This window comes from Nomia melanderi, chromosome 11 (assembly GCF_051020985.1).
Source record: "Nomia melanderi isolate GNS246 chromosome 11, iyNomMela1, whole genome shotgun sequence".
NCBI lineage: Eukaryota > Metazoa > Arthropoda > Insecta > Hymenoptera > Halictidae > Nomia > Nomia melanderi.
In genome coordinates, this window is record NC_135009.1 from 834,624 (window position 1) to 855,810 (window position 21,187).

The 21,187-nt window shown below is 29.9% G+C and overlaps 1 protein-coding gene across 2 annotated transcripts in view; it reads right to left on the minus strand.

The window, feature by feature from the left end:
• The window catches only part of LOC116427728 (sodium/potassium-transporting ATPase subunit beta-2-like), a 46,632-nt gene continuing 25,445 nt past the window's right edge, over positions 1–21,187 (minus strand). For both annotated transcript variants that reach the window (XM_031978428.2, XM_076372367.1), the window contains exons 2-7: positions 13,370–13,510; positions 10,023–10,139; positions 4,981–5,162; positions 3,353–3,454; positions 2,636–2,807; positions 1–1,859 (exon numbers count right to left, since the gene is read on the minus strand). In XM_031978428.2, the coding sequence (XP_031834288.1) occupies positions 1,747–1,859; positions 2,636–2,807; positions 3,353–3,454; positions 4,981–5,162; positions 10,023–10,139; positions 13,370–13,510 (827 nt within the window). In that variant the 3' untranslated portion in view covers positions 1–1,746. The remainder of the gene's footprint in view (positions 1,860–2,635; positions 2,808–3,352; positions 3,455–4,980; positions 5,163–10,022; positions 10,140–13,369; positions 13,511–21,187) is intronic.

The following is a 21,187-nucleotide window of genomic DNA, read 5'->3' on the forward strand; positions in this document are numbered from 1 at the left end:
TTATTCAAATCTTACTCAGTTCAAAAAGTTGTTCTATTTATTTAACAGAATACATTGTTATCATTACTGACATAAATTACAACACTCTTCTATGGGAAACACTATAAACGATATAAGTACATACATTTAGTAAGTAGCTACACCGAAACATATTTCTGACATTTGTACCCTTCTTTTATATTCTATATTATCATATTATTCTGTGATTTTTGTGCAATCATATTTGATTTCAATTTTGTTCATTTAAAATATATCGTTTTTATATCACATGTGCATATTTTATAAAGGAAAACGACATATTCTTTTTTCTCTAAAAATTTTCTCTAAAAATTCTGATTTAAAAAAAAAACTTTTTTCAATGATAAAACTACGAATAATATTATTAAGTTGTAATTGCAGTAACATTTAAAATATTCATGTTGATGAACATTGTATTTACAGAACTACATTTCAATATGAAATTGCTGTATCATTGTTTGTGTTTTTATATTTTTCACTAGTGTCATAAAATTTGCAAAGTAGTAATATAAAATATTATAACTATGTTATAATGAAAGTAACATTATTCTGGTTGATAATGAATTGTGGCATGTACTAAAATATTAATCAAATGGCAACATGTAATATGTGTACTTAGCTTTCGGAATATCAAAGCATGAATTTTGATGACTATTCAGTTATCAAACATCATAATGTTCTTAAAAATTTGTGTTTTAATACTTATGTAATGATTAATGTAAGTTAAATCAACTTATTCGTGATGTTCCTTTAATCTACATTCTTATAAAAAAACATATATCTTTGACAAAAACATAGGTACATATATTATAATTTGCTGTTTGACCACAGATGTGATATACTTTTTATCAAACACAAAATATAAGAAATCTTAAAACATTTCAGTACTTTGCTACTTAGTCTATTAACTGATAGACTAATATATTTAAATTATAATTCATTGGTTTAGTTTTTTCTTTTACTCACTCTGAGTAAAATACAACTTAATTAGTTGTAGTATATCTTAAGTTTTATGTACATAGTATGGTATAAATGGACAGTATTAGAACCATAATGAGGTAATGTGTTTCTTTACATGTTTCACTTTTTATCGTAGTAGGTCATAAGTGTAAGAATGAAAGAAACTGGTAGTATTGTATCTGCACATAGTTTTTTCTGCTTATAATAATTTTTATCCAGTTCATTGTATTCAATCAAATGTTTTCAATATAAAAAGTATTAGTGACTATTAATTATCTCTATTTTGTTTACTTCTGAATTGGAAATAATATATTTTTAAAGCTGTAATATAATATTTGTATATATAGTAAGTACAGGTCAGTATGTTTATACAGATTTTCTTTTTTTCGTTAATGGAGTTATACAAAGGTGTTATATTATATAAAATTGAATAGTCAAATTTTGTCTAGAAACACCCTACATAGCATTATTATTTTTCTATTTTTATAATATTAACAAATCCCAATAGTATTACTTATTATGTTTTAATGCAGTGTTTACCACATGATAAACATAGCAAAAGCAAAAGGTATTATGTCAATTTCTTTCAGACCACCAAACGTTGAAGATTTGAGTTTGTCTAATTCTTTCTTCTTTTCTGTGAATATTACCGTAGTTTTGAAACTAAAATAGTTCACACAGTTTTTGAAGCGTTTGAACATTTTCCATGTACCATGTTTGCTAACTTAACGGATAGTTTTGAACTTCCTTTTAAGAAAACAGATATTGTCATTCATCGATCATAAGTTCAAAGCGTGTCATTCCAGATTTCTCCTTAAAATTGGATCTATATATAATATTTTTGGCCCATGCTCGGCATTCAATATTGATTATTCTGTTCCCTGAAAGGTAATTGAAAATTTTTCATTATGCTTTTCCCAAATCACATCTAATTATGAAATATTAAACATGATTATAAATTTTGATGCAGTATTACATTGTTCGATACTGATGATGTATTGATGTATTTTTGAAATTTATATTTCAAATTATGCTAAATAAGCTTTAATGATAAAAAATTCTGAAGTGTAAATAAATTGTTTATGCTTTGAAGTACAAAAATGAAGCAGTAAATTTTATCTTTATATAAAAATATATATTGCTTTTGTGTAAATGACTTAATGGATTCTGAAAATTTTTTAATTTTAGGAGTATTTAAAGAGACAAAAATTATTTCTATTGTCACTGATAAAATGTTCCTTCTTTTTGAATACACAAATAGAAGTGTACTAAATCTGTAGAACCATGTTTTTTTCCAGAAGTCTAATAGTGCATGTGCAGTTTGCAATTGCATTATTTTTAAAAAATAGAAATGTACCTATATATTTTTTTTTACATAGATAGATTCCCCTTCTTATTCCAAGTAAAAAAAAAAGTATTAAGATATAATGGTAAAAGAATTATTAACTACCGTAATATTTTTGAAAAATGTCTTTGTTATAAACTCAATTTATTATTATATTGATAGATTTTGTTATTATATATTGAGCACAATAGCCGATTGTATTTCTCCGTGTTCTTTGTAGGAGTTTCAAGTTTATGAAGAAAACTATTCGTTATAATTCGAAGCGTTATTTTTTAATAATAAATTTGCTTTATAATATTATGATTGACTTACTTGCTGGGCGCAGAAAATGTACCGCAACGACAGGACTTAAATAACCAGGAATGTTCGTATACGGGTAATAATAACCTGGAAATCCTTGAATTTCTGGGTAGTACTTCAGTTCACCAATATTTTCAGTATCATAAGGATTTTCTCCTTTGCACGATACCCACACGGTATTCAACTAGAACACAGAAAAGAACATATTACCGATAAAATGAGAAATAAAAATAAATGTACAAAATATTTGATTACAATTTGTACAATAGTAGGTGTATATAAACGTACATATGATTACATTAGATAATTTAACACTTAGAGTGTAAATGTAAAGCGTTTAAATATCAAAGTAAAAAGGAGTTATAAAATATGTAGGATCATGTTTGAATTTGCTAAGTTATGTAATCTTTGTTAATTAAATAATCAAATTTTATAAAGTCAATTTATTCATATCTTTATAAGGATTAGTAATTTATTAGTCAAATATTTCTTAATATTTTGTCGATGCGGAGAATTTTCGAATAAAAAAATTTATTCTGAGTAATTTTAATATTCTTAAATGGTTATATAATAATTTTATATTAACTTAAAATCGCTGTTTTGCTCGAAAAACTGTTTTTTCAATCTTAAATGGAAAAATTTAGAATCTTATGAAAAAAATTGTAAAATCAGTATTACATAGTGTCGTTTCTTGGTGACTTAATACTGCGATTAGTGCAATTAACTTACCATTGAACTGTTAACGGACTGAATGTGTTCGACAAGACTCGCTGGCATATCCTTTGGCAAGTCTACAGTGTTATTATAATATTCTGGTATCCAACCATATATCTGTAAATTAAGCGTTTATTGATTAATACATACTAGAACCAATCAAAATTGTTCACCAGAAACAATATTTAGATTGCTAACAATAAGTGTCATAATAATTATTAAAGCTTTTAATAAATAATAGACGACCAGAATGAAGACTTTAATAGTAGAGATTTTATTAATTTAAATAAAAAATTCTAATTATCAGTTAAAAGTATGAGACTTGGTTCTAAAATTAATGGATGAGTGAAATAAATATTTCATAAAAATTTAAGTAATTAAATGAAGTTTAAGAAACTTCTTTTTCATTAAGATAATCAATTTTGTTTTTAACAAGTTTTGTGTATAATATTTACTTATTTCAAAAAATATTCTTTACCTACACTTTTTTATTTTATTCTAAAATGCTTAAGTATTTGATGCAAGAAAAGACAATGAAGCGTATACATAAGTAAAATTCGATAAGATAAAGAATATGTTAGATGTATTGTTAGAAAGTAAATTCTTTTCTGCAAGCTGATCAAAATGTATAATATATTTTCTCGAAGCTTTGATCTTCAATGTATTAACAAATTAATATTTGTATAATGAAGAATTTGACGTGTTCTTGTACGCGGTTAACAATAAAATTTGTTTCTTCGAAATAAATAACATCTGTGTTTAAATTGTTATAACGTGTATAAAAAACAATTCTTTCTTTGTTTTTACTTAGTTGCATTATTTCTTATAAAAAAAAACGTCAAAACTTTTACATCAACTCAATATATAAAATAAAGAAATTGATAATTGTTATAATTAATAACATAGAAATGACTTCAATCTACAACAAAGTCTAAACAGATATTAACCCCTTGTCATATGATTTTCTGTTCAACTAAACTAGACCAATTAACTTTACTATCAATAATTCGCAAGGAATGTTAATAAACATTTCATTCATTGTAAGTGCATATTAACTTTGAAGGTGAAATATTGAAAATAGCAGAACAGTCTTCTGCTTTGGTACATGTGCAATGAAGAACATTGATTTTTATTGATTTAATCTGGAAATCTTCACCATGTATTTCGCTGGTCATCGTAAGGCAAGGAGTTAATATGTACTTACCCGGCTATTTACATAAGTTTTTCAAATGGGTATTTTTACCCGATCAGCCAGTTAAGTGTTAACATTTCATACGTATAATCTTAACCGTTTGAGTGCGGAATGGTTTTCTTTGACATAATATAAAAAATATAAAACATCATTTTATATAGGTACGTATATACATATCATAGGTAACTGTAACTTATTACGTTATAATATTACAGGTTTAAACATTTTTTATTACTTAGCAGTACAAGTGTGTTTTGTAAAAATACTGATAAACAACACGAGAGACAACAGCACTCAAACAACAGCACTCAAACGGAAGATAATATTATAGCAGGATTTAATTTTAAAAATAATTTTTACTGATATTCTGATTAAATTACCGTCTCTTTGAATTACACGTACTATTTTCTTATTTAATTATAAGAATTAATTATAAGGATTTATAACATACCCTGTTTAATTTAATGAATACACAAGGAGCTGAATTATTGAAGCTATACTGTTCATTAGGCGAGCAAGGTCCCCAATTATTCACCTCAACTGCGCAAACGTGTCCAGGCTTCACTGGTGTATTGTAATTACAAATTTGTTGATTTCTACCGCCATTCGGTAAGGCCGACGAGTTGATATACTCTGCCAAGAATCAATGTCGTTAATGTTAAAGAGATGTTATATCGTATTAAAATGGTTAAACAAATTTCTTGATACTTCATCTTATCTTATTTTTAAAAATATTTTAAAGAAAATTTATTTAATACGTTGATAGCTGTACCGGTAATCATAAAAATACCACAAAATCGAAGACAAATTTATTTTTAACCCTTTGTACTCCAAAAATATTTCACTAGTTGTCAGTATCTTCTGATGAGATACAAACGACATACTTGGAAAGCAATTCAATGAGAAATCGCACATAGATTAACCGTTTAAATCTCAGTGCTTCTGAAACAAACCTTGTTGGGAAGATCTAAGCAGTGTGATATGGAGGCAAATTCTAAGTAGTGCGATAATGCTTTTGTTATTCAATCAAAATCATTGAAAATAATACATGATTAAAAAGTACTTACATGGTTTACGTTAACACTAAAACTACCGGACGGGTCAAAATGACCCATTCCTGATTTTTTCTTTTTGCAATTATTTAAAAGATAACAGCTGTTTCACTGAAAAATTATTAAAGTAATTGATATAGCAATATGAAAATTGAATTACAAATCAATCGAAGTTTCAATAAATGCCATCTTAAAGTTTTTACAGAGGAATGTCAAAAAGTCAATTTAACTGTTAGTTAGTTTTACTGTTAAGAAAAGTAAACGATGCAACTGACGAGCATCAGTAAAATTCAAATGTACAGTCAGTTATTCAAGGCTGTCAAACGGTTAAGAAGCAAAGATTTTTTTGTTTCAATATTTCACACATTGATGCATTATACAAAATTATAAATATTAAATGTATTAAACTTTATAACTTTGTGTGTATTAAATCAAGTGGCCATTAAGAGTGGCCATTGGAGTGCAAAAGGTTAATGTACAGTGGAACTCCATTTATCTAAATTATAAAACATAGTGCCTTTTTCTCTAAAAATGATTATTAACACTAGGTTTACTATTGTACTATTTTACTATTACTTTCTACTGTTCCTAGAAAAATTGATGTTCGTTCGTTTAGATTTTGGAAATTAGGCATTTCAAAATAGACTATTACGAAATTCAATACGCATCGAATTGACGCACTCCGTAAACCTAGTGTTAATATAGGTCCTGAGTCCAAGTCCACGACGTAGACTCTACGTCAATGCGTTCCAGTCATCACTCTGTATCTCTCATCTCATTCTGTTTACTGTATTCTAATCTTTTTACAGTGTCTTTTTCTACGGTGGGTATCACAAAGCAACGAAAGTATTTGTACAGCATGGCACGAAATAAATTATCACTAACCCCTTAATCTATGATTTCTTTCAGCACCGCGTCCGCAATAATTCCTTTTATATTAATCATTTACTGGAAACAAAATAGAATATCACATTGATCTATATCTACAGTTAATTCGAAATGTAACAATTGATACCAGAAATATAATATTTCATTTGAATTCAAGTGAATTCAAAAGATTCAATTACTTTTGTTAATTTCGGTTTGAGATCTTCACCACGAGTCTGACACGATATTGTACGGTAAGGGGTTAAAGAAGTTGTACACCGTATATTTCTATTTGTTGAAACAAGTTGCACTCGTGGTATATAAATGCAATAAAATTTAAAAAATGTGTAGCAATATATAAATAAAGTATGGAATATTTATTTTGTCTAAGCATGCATACCGTTCGAATAGTTTCGTTGCTGGCCGTATATCTTTTGCTTTATACTATTAATATTGCTGTAGAAGTACTTATATGAACTGTGTAATAAATATTAAAATATATTTGTCTTATTTATATCCGTAACAAATTTCCTGGTTTATTCGGATTTTTGGGCATCTGAATTCAGCTTGCTCTGGTTTGAGTTGGTTAAACGTCGTTTCATTGTATTAGAAAGTATAACTGAATTTATTACAGCGATTCCACTATTAACATTTCTATATTTACACGAAAACAAATTGTCCAATTTGCTTAAATTTTCCATGACCGTTAAGGCAATCAGTGCGATAACTTTTAACATTAACTTTATCCTATATCTACCAAATAGACATGTTATTTGTATGTAAAACTACTTACAGTAAAATGTCGATTATTCGAAATAATAGGGAGACGTATTCGTTCCGATAATCGATTTTTTGAATAATCCAGCAAAAAAATATTGAATGTGCAAACATATGATGAAATAATTAACACGTTTGTTACCGGTAGTACATACTTGTGACGATCAATATTTTATATTTTGTGCAAAGGAAAATAAATTATATTTACTTATGTTTTCATCCAATATTGTAACGGATGGTATAATGTGCAGGAAGTCGGGGAGATTTTTCTTTTGAATATTATTTGTATCTTATAAAGATGATATATTTTATTTAATAAAATATTGTAATCGCGAAGACTGTTCTTGAAAGCAATGCTATCATCGAATGGGCTAATTCGTGTTCCAAAATATAAACATTATTACATTGTATTAATATTTGACACAATTTGTGCCCGATAATCGGTCCCTCAGGTAACCTGTACTTACATATTCGCATAATCGACGTTTCACGATACATGCTAACTTGTATTTATACCCTAAATCAACAATATAAAAAAAAAATGAATTTTTATGCGTCCCGGATACAAGCGACCATTCATAAAAATATCTATATTTACATGTCCCAATGTCAAAATGTGTGTAGTATAGGTCTACCGAGCATTAGGGTTAGAGAAAGGAGGAGCCAGTCGATGAAAGATACAATTCTGTAGAATGAGCTTTGCTGCCAGCCACCTAAGCCCAACCCTTCAATGAGGTGCTCACTTAATACTTTTTCAGTCACATGTCAGTCAACTACGTCGCGAACTTCTGTGCCTGTGAGGGCCCCTGCAGAATGTTTTTAAACGTAAGGAGTGGGATCGCGCTGTGGTGAGGATAGTTGCTAGGTCCATTCGGTTTCCTATATTCTCTCCGGATAGAACGGTCTCTAATGTTCGGTAGACCTATAAATATACAGTGTGTCCGGTATAAGCGAGAAGAATTAAAAGTTTAAGAAATATGAAAGATATGGAAAAATATTTTAGATATGTATGTCTTAAAAACAGTAGAATTTTATTGAATGTTGCGAAGGCTTTGATAAATCCAATATTCCAGTGCTCCGCAACCGCTGTGCCGCGATGATTTTCTCGAGAATAAAAAAATTGTTTAACCATCACATTAGTTAGAAATTTCTCTAAGTCAAATATTCCTCTAACTTTTTGCCAATATGCAATTTGTCTAAGTTGAAATAATACACAAAACAAAAACATGTAGTTACCATACATTGTATGTATGTATGCTCGAGCGTCGGCATCTTTGTGTCCGATTGTCTGCGGCAATGATGGGCAATGAAAGAGGTTTTATTTCGTGCGTAAAACGGCAAAATCCTAATATAGAAATTACACACTGTTACATACATCGCGAAGCATTGATGATCAAAAACTTGCCTACGGAACTATTGCAACCGATGAATCAATGCATTCCTATCATAAACATTATTAAATCAAGAGCCCTTAATTCGCGAATTTTTAAATTAATCATCTGTGCACTATCCCGAGGCAAAGTTTTGAGTAGATTGTTTGAGCTTCGCAACGAGGTTCGTGAGTTTTTGTTAAAACAAAATATGACCGAACTACGTTAACTTTTTGAAGATAATCACTGGATGGCCAAACTTGCATATATCGTTGATATCTTTGAGCAACTGAATGAACTGAATAAAAAAATGCAAGGTCGAAGCGAAAATTACCTGACGTGTTCCGACAAGTTAATGGGGTTTAAAAATAAGCTCGAACTTTGGCAGAGAAGATTACAAAAAGGATCTCTAGAAATGTTCCAAGAGACTTGCAAGTCCATGATTAGAAACAAACAATTAATTCTGGATCTGACTCAACAACATTTAAGTTTGCTGCAAGAGAAATTTAATCGCTATTTTTTCACGATTAATATGGAGCAATATATAAGATAAGAAATCTTTTTCTAGCCGATGCCGAAAATTCTAAGAAGCACTATCTTCTCAAATTCGAGAGGAATTTATAGAATTGAGGAACGACGGAACGCTGAAACTCAACTTCAATGAAATATCATTCGCTGATATCTAGATTTCAGATAAGAAAGAATATTCTCAAATTTCCAGCAAGGCTATTGTAATTTTGCTCCTATTTTCTACGACATACTTATGCGAATAAAGTTTTTCAACACTGGTTCTAATTAAAAATGACAAACGATCGTGTTTAAAGGTCTTGACCATGAACTTTGGGTAGCATTTTCTAATATAGAGCCAAATATAAAAGGTATATGTTCATCAAAACAAGCTCAAATATCTCATTAATAAATTATCTATTATGTTTAAATTAACTTTGATTAAATAGGCATAAGTAAATGCCAAACAACAAACTTTATATTTAAATTTAAAGAGGACATTTTTTTACATGTAATCTATAACTATATATTTTCGTTCTTGTGTTGGTGTATAATTCCAACTGCTTTATATAAAACTTAAATAAAAGTAAATATCTGTATACATAGAGCTATTGTATCGTGCTTTTTATCTAATAAAAACATGTACGTATTATTGTAATTTATGTATTTGCAAGCTTTTATTTGTGTACCGTTGTTGTGCCGCGGAAGATAAGAGGTGCGGAGCACTGCAATATTCTATAGGGTGCTTATTTGCAGCTTTTGCACAGGCCTGTTTTATTTAAAAAATAAACTATTATATACAGATGAATTCCTCTTTTTATTTGCTAAAAAATTAAAGCAATGAAAGTATATCGTTTCATTTGAGAAAGTGTAGAAGACCTTGTAATTTTGTTCGGTGAAAAAGTGTTTATATACTTTACCTTCTAAAAATTTGTCTAACAAGCCCGTCCATTTTTGCACGGACGCTGGATCTGATGAACTGTACCAAATTAACGATCTTTCATGTGTATTGTTCGAGATTGGTCGAAAGCCTAGACCTATTGACACATAAAAAGGTGGTTATTGAGGTAAGTAGAAATTATCAGAAGTGTTTTTACACATGTATTATAATTATAACAGATTATTCAACGTAAAATCATTAATAAACATTATTCAATTCTACACTTTTATAATTAATATCTTTGAAGGTAATTTATCAATTTTCCTCCTAATTTTATCCAGTTATTTATACATAACCATTAAGTTTTACGTTGAACAATTGTAACATAGGATTAAAAAAAATGTTTTAAGTAAACAATATTATTCAAAAGTTTGATTTTGATATTTACGAATTTATGTGTAATATAAATGAAAGCGTAGAGCTTCGACGATTTTCCTAATAAAAGATTTTCAGAATAATGTTTGTCTCTGAAGTTATTCAAAGCAAAAGGTTTTTATTTAAAATTCAGAAAAATCGAGTTTTCAAAAGAATAAGTTTCTTGACAGTTTATTTGTCGATAATACGTAACTCACTTTAGCTGTACTTGACATGAACATTTTAGTGAAATTATACATGTTTCCAGCAAAGTATTTGTCTTCCTTACTGGACACAAGTTCTAATGCCATGGATTAGAAAAAGTGTAAGTGCAGTTTTCTGGAGTTTTTTTTATTGAAGTCTGTACATGGATCGGCACACTGACTATAGGTAGATGAACTGACTGAAAGCTATCTAAGTCATATCAAGAGGAAAACGTAGTTATAACTTAAGAAAAACGTCCGCTTTTTTATTAGGCGGGGCCTGATCGGTAGTTGCCTGATAAAATATGATGGAGGATTGCCTCGGGTATGATCCCGTAAAATCCCGAAATAGAGTATATGTGACATTAGATATCGGTAGGGTGGGTGTTAGATTGACACGCCATGCTGGAATTTTCCTGTTCCTGACCCGCTTTGATTTAGATGGGGCAAACTCCCTTGACACTTCATTTTTGGACATAGAGGTGCTTACGTGATTCTTGCGATTTTTTTTGTAGTCTCCTAGCTGTACGTGGTTAGCGAGCGTTATTGTAGGGAAAACACAATGAAAGTTTTGAACTTTTGCTTTAACCTCTGCAAGTAATTTTCTCGATCCTTTGGGCTGTGAACTATGTGCTGCTACAAAGTTAAATCTTTAGATGGTAGCATAAGAAAATTCTTATTCAAGTATGTAGTTATTTAGAATATTTTTATAAATACTTTTCCACGCTTTATTGTCCTATCGTTTTGAATGCTTTTTATTTTAAAATTCGTATACCAGTAATAGAATTTTAAATTGCTATCTGTGAGCTTTACTACTCCGTATCAGATAATTGACAAACGTGAGTGTAATAGTAATATAATATTGTACAATATGATATACAATATAAAAGTTAAGAGTTAGTTTGAAATTTAATTACAACTTCAATTTTAAATTAATTTTCATATTAAAAACAACAACACGACTGCTTAAAGAAACTAGCTTCTTCTCTGTGCATAAAAATGTGAATCTACAGTATAAATGAGATCATATATTGTAAACTTGCTACATCATTGAATTTTTTAAAAATGTGCAAGCAAACATTTCAATAAACACAAGAAAAAATTTGCTTACGGAATTATTTGTAATTGAATACATTTTAAACGTGTTCAATTTAATTGATTAACACTAATTTTATGCTTGTTCCGAAAGTTATTTCGTTTGGTTCACTGTCGCGATTCAAAGTTCACTGACCAGTTGATTTATTTCTTTAACATGTTATGACATATACTCATATCGATAAACCATGGGTCACAAGTTTCTAATCAATACGGAAAGACCTCGATGTTGGTAAATATTTGTTGTGTAATGGAAAACAACTTGTTAAATTCTATTTGGAGTATTAGAATGAAAGTAAAGTGTTGAATAACATACCAAACTTTATTTTCCTATGACTTTATTATTTCCATACATACATTTACAAAATACAAATGTACTTTTTTTTACTAAATGAAACAACATATTTTTAAAAATTTAACAACATCTTTATCGCATTTTCAATTGATTAAATTAACAGATAAAATAAATTATACGTTGATCCTCATTTTTCTAAAATAATATGAAGAAATCTATGTTTGGATAGATTTACAATGAAAAATGAAACAAGAACATTAATAATGGTTTATGAATATGGTACTGTTCTTATTGTCATAAATGAAAGAATGTGGGGCTGTACAGACAGTTACGTCTCAATATGAATGCCTCTTATCAGGTGGAAACATGAATAAAAACATACAAAACGATAAAAAATTCAATTGAACCTTTGTGTATATTCATGGTTAGTTACGAGAGAGAAGAAATATAGGAATAATTTAATTATGAAATCTTTACTAATTTTTTATATTAAAAATAAAATATGAACTTTATTGTACGTCTGAATTATTTTAGATAGTTTTCTACCTGTGTTTTCTTTGAAAATAAAGCTTCTTATTCATCATGCTAAATTAACTGATAATTTTTCAAATTCTTCTCGGATAATTCTTATATTTAAAATGAATGTTGATACATTAGACGCTAACTGCCTCTAGATTTCTGATATAATTTCTTCACTGTTTTCTAATTATTTATCCATTATCAACAGTTGGTTTAATTGTCTAACCTTTAAAAAATAACTATTTTCAGTTATTTTCTGATTAACCTAACGTGATTGCATAATGTACTGTGTTAAGTACTTTTATGTAGTAATTTTGAAATATCTTCAAGATTGTTTCCAGTTACTGTCTTGTACAAAGCTAAAATAATGTAACAATTACATCAATTATTTATATGTTACATAGGTAATCATTATTTAATATTAATGTAATTTAAAAAAATGTATAATTACATTGTAGTTCAGTAAAATTATAAATAACGTACTAAATAAATTTTTGTATTCTGAGTTTCCTTCTGCAACAATATTTATCTTTATATTTTTATTTTCTCAAAAATATTTACTTATTACTTTTCTTAAAAAATTATTCTAAATTTTTTAATGAAACTGGATGTATAGAGATATATAAAGTTCTCTATTGAATCTTGTTATATTTTTTAATAGAATTATCATCCTGTACCGGAAGTTTTTCGAAATTTTTAGTCATGTATTAAGAATTCAATTGCATACAATTTCCCTGTACTTAATCGTGATGTAACTCTGTTCTGGAATCTCCAGTTTCCCTGGCATTAAAGTTGTTTGTCCCACAGTATTCATGCTTTTTGAAAATGCTTATAGATACAAAATAAGATCTGTGATTTTACCTGGATTGGTTCCTATTAGACTTTCTTCAAGAATCCAGCGTGGTTTTTCATAATTTAACGAAGCCATTAATCCTTTCATGCAAATGGCGAACAGCAGTGCCAGCACCGTGAAAAAGCAAGTGTAAAACATCCCAGTTATAGCTAAAAATAGAACAGAACAAGAAATAAGTATCAGTGAGATCATTTTCTGATATTGCAAGTAACATTAAGTCAATGACCATTTCTCATTGCACAGTTTTTAGAATAACTTCAAATTTTTGATAAAAATCGAAATAAAATTTTTTAATTAATTGTTAATATTTAAACTGTTACAACTTCAAGAAAAAAAACGCAGAATATTCAATCTTAGTTTATTTTCACACTAGAACTACCAGGCGAGTTAAAATGACTCATTTAGAATTTCTATTTTTCCAAATATTGAGGAGGAACATATGGTTTCTTAAAATGTTATTAAATGAATTGATACAGTAATACGCAAACTATGTAAAAATTAAGAAAATCTTTTTTGACTGCTCGGTAGTTTTAGTGTTGAAATGTGAAGTTTCTATTTTCGCAGTTCAGAGTTTATTTTTTTCTAAAACATTTATACATTTTGTAACAGATGGAAAAGCTGAAATACGTTTCAAAAATTTTCCGAATTTAGACATCTGTACAGGCGTAACAAAATTTGTTTACAAGTAAAACTAGAATAGAAATTGGATCTGTTGGAATGGAAAGAATACCACGGATTTAAAGATTGGAGTCTCCTCTTTACAGTGACTCCTTTAAAACTTGACGTATGATTTCTTTTTATGGTTATATTAGAATTTTTTCTACTACAACAGAATTGTATTGAAACTTTATAAAGTCCAACACTTATAATTGGACTGAAGTCAATTCACGATTATTGGTGGTCGTAAAGTGAAGTATCACAAGAGAATTAACTCAGTGGTTCACAGATAGAATTCAGTGTCACGTAACTAATAATAATAATTAGTTTTGTCGTTAATCAAATTATTCTACAAAGCATATCACGCAACAGTGGAGTAGATCGAGGCGAATTGGATCACGAGGTAAAACGGAGAAAAATAAGAATATCGGTCACATTTGTTACGGTATTATAGAAATCAGCATGATGGCCGTCCATATTACTTCATGCACCTTCCCTACACTTAATCCAATACATCTTCAATTGTTTCAAATCGGTGTTTGCCACCAGCACGTGTTAAAATCGAAGCGAAAGCAACGAATTTGTGGCTAGTCTAAAATACGTAATTCGGCATTTCACATTTAAAATGGCAAGCTAAGTTTGGAAATTCAAATGTGTTGATTATTATTAGTCTTTAAGGTGTTTAAATTCAGTATTTAATGTACATTAGATTATTATATCGTATTTTGTTCATTTATCGTATTAACTTTGAAATCCTTCAAAACAGGGCTATTCGGATCAAACCGGAATGGGCGAATCGGATCTCAAGTTTCCCTCATTTTTTCATGTCTATGATTATAAATTTCATGATTATTTATGTATAGACCTTCAAAAAAAGGACAATTCAGGGATCAAGGTGCCTAGATATAATAAAAGACATTATTGTGTCAAACAGAGTCAAACCCAAAGAACTGACCGTACATCAAACTCCGGGATTTTATCGCATATTTTGTACAACCCTACAAAGATGACTCACTTGTCGAATAATTTAAAAAACCAATTTTACATTTGACTTCACCTGTCAATAAAATGATACTTCTTGAGAAACAACAAAAAAGCTTAAAGATTAGATCAGTGCAGGACACTATTAAAAGAAAGATGAAGATTAATAAGGACGAATGAAATAGTAACATATATACAGGATCTTCCAGAGAATTATTGCATTTACTGTAATGAAAAATTATTCCACCCACCATGAAAAAATTGGGTTCAATCTTTGCGAAAAGTCGCGTCACGAAACCTGTGTTAATAGATGTAGTGTTACAAGTTATTAGAATATTTGTTACAAGAATATTTGCAAAAAATGTGCCAATAATTGATTTTATTATCATTAAATTGTACAATTTTGAATGAAACAACAAATTTTTATACAAAATTGAATTCCTTTTTAGATCTCCGAATGATCAGCGAAAAACTAATAGTTAAAATTTAAAATGAACATTTTCTTTTATTTTGTTATTAATACACGTTCAGATTCAATATCAGTAGAAAATTTTCGAATAACTTAAAAATCTTCGTTTTATAAGCAAAAACTGGAAAGTGAGGAATATCCGACTCACCCCAAATTCCAGTTTTTTTACTGATATTTTATTTTTGTTATTACTATTGAAGCTGAATGTCTAATTAATAAGAAGTTTATGAAAAAGGTGTTGATTCTAAGTTTAAACCCTTTGCGCTCGAAAGGTGACTCTTAGTCATCACTAGGTTTGATATAGCAAAATTATAGTCTTATATATTATAGAATATTATGCTTCGTATAATAAATCGATACGTGGAATATTGAAATGAAATAGCCTTCTTTCTTAATTTACGTACGTTTTCTTGTTTTTTAGTTTCGAAGAACGTCGTTTATATCTCATTGAGGAATGTTGTACATTTCTAGTGAAAAACTTTCGAGTGTAAAGGGTTAACTAATAGTTTGTCACTGTTAAATCTGAACTGATCCGATTCGCCTTGGTCCACCCTATTATTAAGTACATCAGTTTCGGTTCCGGTTGTTCAGCACCGATATTACATCGATTCTGTATCGGTTCCATGGATAAGTGTTATAAGATAAGTCGGGGAGAGGTGGCCCACTTTCTTAAAAAAGAACTATTACATCGTAAATATCATTAACATCTAATAAAAATAAACTATATGTATGAAAGTAAATACATCTAAGAAGAATAGTTGAATAGGCATTTGAGAAAGATTCAGTATACCACTGAAAGCAATTGAAAATATACATTTGAAAATCTAAATGAGATTAGGCCATCTCACTCACAGAGTCATTTCATCCGAAATTACCTTACCTGATAATAGTTGCGACTCTATTTTCGTTCTTTATAACTTTCAAGAACCAGAATTGATATCATAACTCTGTCCAACCCCTGCAGACAAATCTACTTAATACCTGCCGCACGCTTAACGCCAGCTCGGACGGTAGCTACCTGTCACCTAAACCACGCCGACCCTTCTGTCTCGACGCAGAAAGAGGGCGCGGTCAAGAGATTATAAACTGTGGTCTACCCTTTTTGTTCCTGCGCCACAATAATTAAGCTTACAATTTATTCATTGACTTTCCACAAATGTATTTCTGAAATGTTTACTAGGGGCGTGTAGGGTAAATGGGAACGGATGAGCTGGTATTGAGCTGATATTGTATGCCATAGACCTAATAAGTCCTCGTTATAGTTTTTGATTGACTGCAGGATAGTGCACAAGTATTATATACGAAAAACGTTAGTGTTCCGTTTTATCCAACCGTTCCGTTTCACCCTCTCGCCTCTACGTCTTTCGTTTCAAGCTAATTCACACTGATGACGGTATTACAAAATTTTATTGAAACACAAAACCAGCTTGTATGAGGTGATAATGATTTTGCTAGTTAGGACACAATAGTCAATTCGAAGACAAATTAGTTTTATTATGTATTTATTAAGGAGAGTTGTAGATAAGCGGTGCCTCATTCGAAAAATTGCGTGCGTCCTTACAAGAAGTGGAACTTGTCTGAATTCCTGTGATTTGCATCCGTCATCCAGTGATCTTCATTTCTAATCCATTTCCGTATTGGTCACGCAACAATGGTGCTTTGATTAGTCAGATTCGTTAGATTAATACAATAGTTTAATAACTAAATTATTAATCATAACAATTGTCAATTTCTTTGTACATTCACATATTTTTCGTGAGAAGGATCATATGTTAACAGAATTAATAGTTTACCTCTTTTTTTCTACAAACTTACAAAATATTATCGGTCGCCAACGAAAATTCTCTCACTTAACCACCGGCCGATTAAGTGTTAACCCTTTGCACTCGAAAGGTGACTCTCAGTCACCATTTGATTTGATGACAAATTACAAAGTGTTATATATAATATTAATTTACGTACGTTTTCTCATTAGTTCGTTTCAAATAATGTCGTCTATGTTTCATCGGAAAGTGTCGAATGTTTCTAGTGAAAAGCTTCCGAGTGCAAAGGGTTAACCCTTAGCGGTCGACAATTTTCTATTAATTCTTTGCGGACGAGATTGTCTTAAACTTCTACCATTTCTTTGCATAAAAAACTGAATTACGCATCAAAGTCTTAAATACTAAAAGAAAAATATCACGCGTCGGTCTCTCGTTAGTTGAATAATTAAATTATTCATTTGCAGTTTTCGATTTTAGATATCGAAACTCGAAGTCACCACTGCATCGACATTCGACCGCAAAGAGTTAAAACAGGAACCAATATTAATGCAATGATAAAACCTTTTTATGAGGGTTTTTTGTAAATGAAACTTTTATTAACGTATTTGTGAGATTCTTCTCATTAAAACAAGACCAAACGTGACATACTTTAAATTACAATTTACTAGAAGAAAATAAATTATTGTAATTTATCGAATAAGTAAATAAGTTTCAAAATATATCGTGTGTGTAATAGTCTGCGTGATAATAGTTTCAACCAATAATAGTGCAAAGTAAAAAAGTTTAACATTGCATTTATGTCCCCTCATTCATCTGTTTGTTTTGATCGTTCCGAAATTCGGGTCTCTTGTTTTTTCATATGCACTATCCTTTTCTACGGAGGACAAACGGAAGAGTGCAACTCGGATCTTATCTCGACTTGGAATCAATACCACTGCACGATTAGTACCCAGTTGCAATCCCGATTTTCGAGTATAGTGAGGCTCCGATTTACGTTGTTTCACAGTTACATCGTCTCTATGTAACACGGTAGTCATTTGGTTTTAACCAATATTTCTTGCTCTATGTGTTTAGTTTTAACTGAATCAATCTGAAACTTACTTGAGCAAAGAATTTTTATGGGTAAATAATGTTAGATTATATAGTTTCTACACAGTTTAAGAGCTTATAGAAATATATTTACAGTAAACGTAAATACACAAGTGTAATTAATCGAGAATTAAGACCATTGTTTACGTATGTGTAATGACACTACAGCGTCAAGTGTCCTCATCTGTACATTATATTGTTGAAAGAAGAAATACTGTAAGTGTAGAAACTAAATTAGGTATAATAAAACTTGTTGATAGTGGAATACAAGGTTTTGAGATTAACTAAAAATAGCCAGAAACAATTGTGAGGGCGTTTCTTAAAGATAAAGAACGCATTTTAATGGCAATAAAAGAAGACCATCCAGTACGTTCCAGAATTATTCGTAAATATCGTGATCTCTTCAGTTCTTCGTAAACATTCGTTAAGACGTTGACATTTATTCTTTTATTATAGAGGAAAATAGTATTAAATATAATTATTAATGTTTTGGTATTGCAGTATTCATATTACACTATTATATAGCTTCTCGTGTTACTAAATATTTTGATTCAATATCAGTTTTCTTATAGTAATTGTTTTCAAGCAATTTGGAAGCTCCGGTTCCCGGTGACCACTGTGGCAGTCAACGTGTTAAGTGTAATCTCTTGTATCGTTTTTATACATTTAAAAGAAAATGTATCTGCTAATCTGGTAAATATATGTACAAATATTTATGTCGCATATACGCATACATGTCTACCGTGTGACCCCGACTTACGTCCTTTTCTACTTGCGTCGCCCATTCCGGAACCAATTAGGACATAAGTCCGGGGCCTCACTGTACTGATCGCTCGAGAATACTGTCCTCTTGTCAATTTACTCGAGGCCCAGTGCGATATTTTTGAAAAGGCGGTACCGCGAACATTTGCACAACCGAACAAATGGAAACTAGAATTTACTGGAACAAGCAAAATAAAGCACCCGTCCCTGCTCGAAACATTAATCTATCAGCATTGTGATGGTGCTTGAGTAGAATTAAACAGTTTACATTCTGAATTCAATAGGTTCGTCGGTGTTAGAGCCTCAAATATGAGCAATGTTAGGAAGATTTTCAAAGTATTCAATACATTCCATTGTCCAAAGTTTTGAACTCATTACACGCGGGCCATTCTGCTTATTTCAATTTATACCAATTACAATCAAGTCATTTATTTATTATTGAATATCTGTAAAATTGCAAGTAGAAATACTTTTAATTAAATGCGCGCGTAAAAGGAAACGTGATCATTTGTGCGCATAAAATTATGTCCTCTGGCGTCAAGCACATTAATCAATGAGGAAATTTCTTTGCTAAATCAATCAGTAACAACATTACTTGATTTAATCTTTATCTGCATAACCCATCATAACTAGGTTTTACAGCCGGGTAAATTTTTGAAAAATATATTAAATTTTATTGCTATCACAAACAAAATAGTATTTAAAAAAAAGTTATGTATGACTAGAAAATGATCTAAAATGATCTAAAGTTAAATTTTGTAGTTGAAGCTTGCGTATGTTCATGCATTATTTTTGTCATAATGACTGCTTTGACAGCATCAATCTGTCAGTAACACACTCAACATCGAGAACCTGTAGGTTCGCATTTCGTGTAGTACAAGTTTCGGAGAAACTTCGTCTCTGACATCGGCTGTTGTCAAGAATATTTATTTGTGAATGGAATTGTTGCAAAAAAATTTGACAATACATTTCTGTCATATGAAACACAAGAAATAACGTGTTCGAAAATGATACTTTTTTGTCATATAATTCTGTCAATTTCTTATTGCCTTCATTTCATTCTATTTTACTTCATGTGCCATAAGGCAATAAAGAGTAAGAATAACACAATGAAATACCATTTTTGAACACATTTAGGAAAACACATTAGAAGAAAATATATTAAAGAAGTGGCAGGTTCCATAAAAAGACGAAGGAAAATATGTAAATGTTGCCAAAATTGTAACAAAGTTATATGTGGCGAGCGCGCACAAACGATTATAAGATGTAATAATTGTAGGTTGTCAATATAATAAATAAATGTAAATTATATAATACATAATTCATTTATATGTAAATAAATAATTAATATGTTAGTTATCAGAAAGGAAAACGGTTTGGTTATCTATATTCAACTTTCCTCTATCATCTATCTTATGGCTATCCGTGAGTAGAGTATATATTTCGTTTAAACTCTTCATCTTTTTATGTTTTACAAAAATTTTTATTTATTAAACGTGTCTCAACTCAAAAATGTTCAAAGAAAGTATTTTCAAATATTCCAACCAGAACATAATAAATTTATATGTTAACCTTTTAGCTACGGTAGGACTAGCCGCGAAGCTATACCTCTGTACGACAAGGTTTGACACGGTCTACATATAATAAATAATATCACTGCGATTTCAGACTGATAGAATTTTCCACTGTGCAATTATGATAAATTAGATTATAATGTGCACAGCTATCGATGACAGAGACAGAATTGTGCCGCTATAGTGACGGACCGTTTGAAAAGATGATATTTGCGAAAGTCACTATACTAGCGCGTCGCACCTAAGAGGTTAAAGTATGTACCCGAGTAAATATCCGGTTCTGCATATAAGGGTCAAACCGGTTAATGGGAAAATCGGAGCTTTTAATTTGCTCATTAGGAACTTTTTGACAAAAACCAACAAAATTTATCAACCTGCGATTTCTTTTTATTTTTCAATAATGAAAGAACAAAAATTTGAAATCCTTGAAGAGATAAATAAAGCATACAACACAATGAATTAAAAACGAATGCTTTAAAGTCTGAAAAAGACGTTGACGTTTAAAATGTATTATTGTTAATGGGGATTACT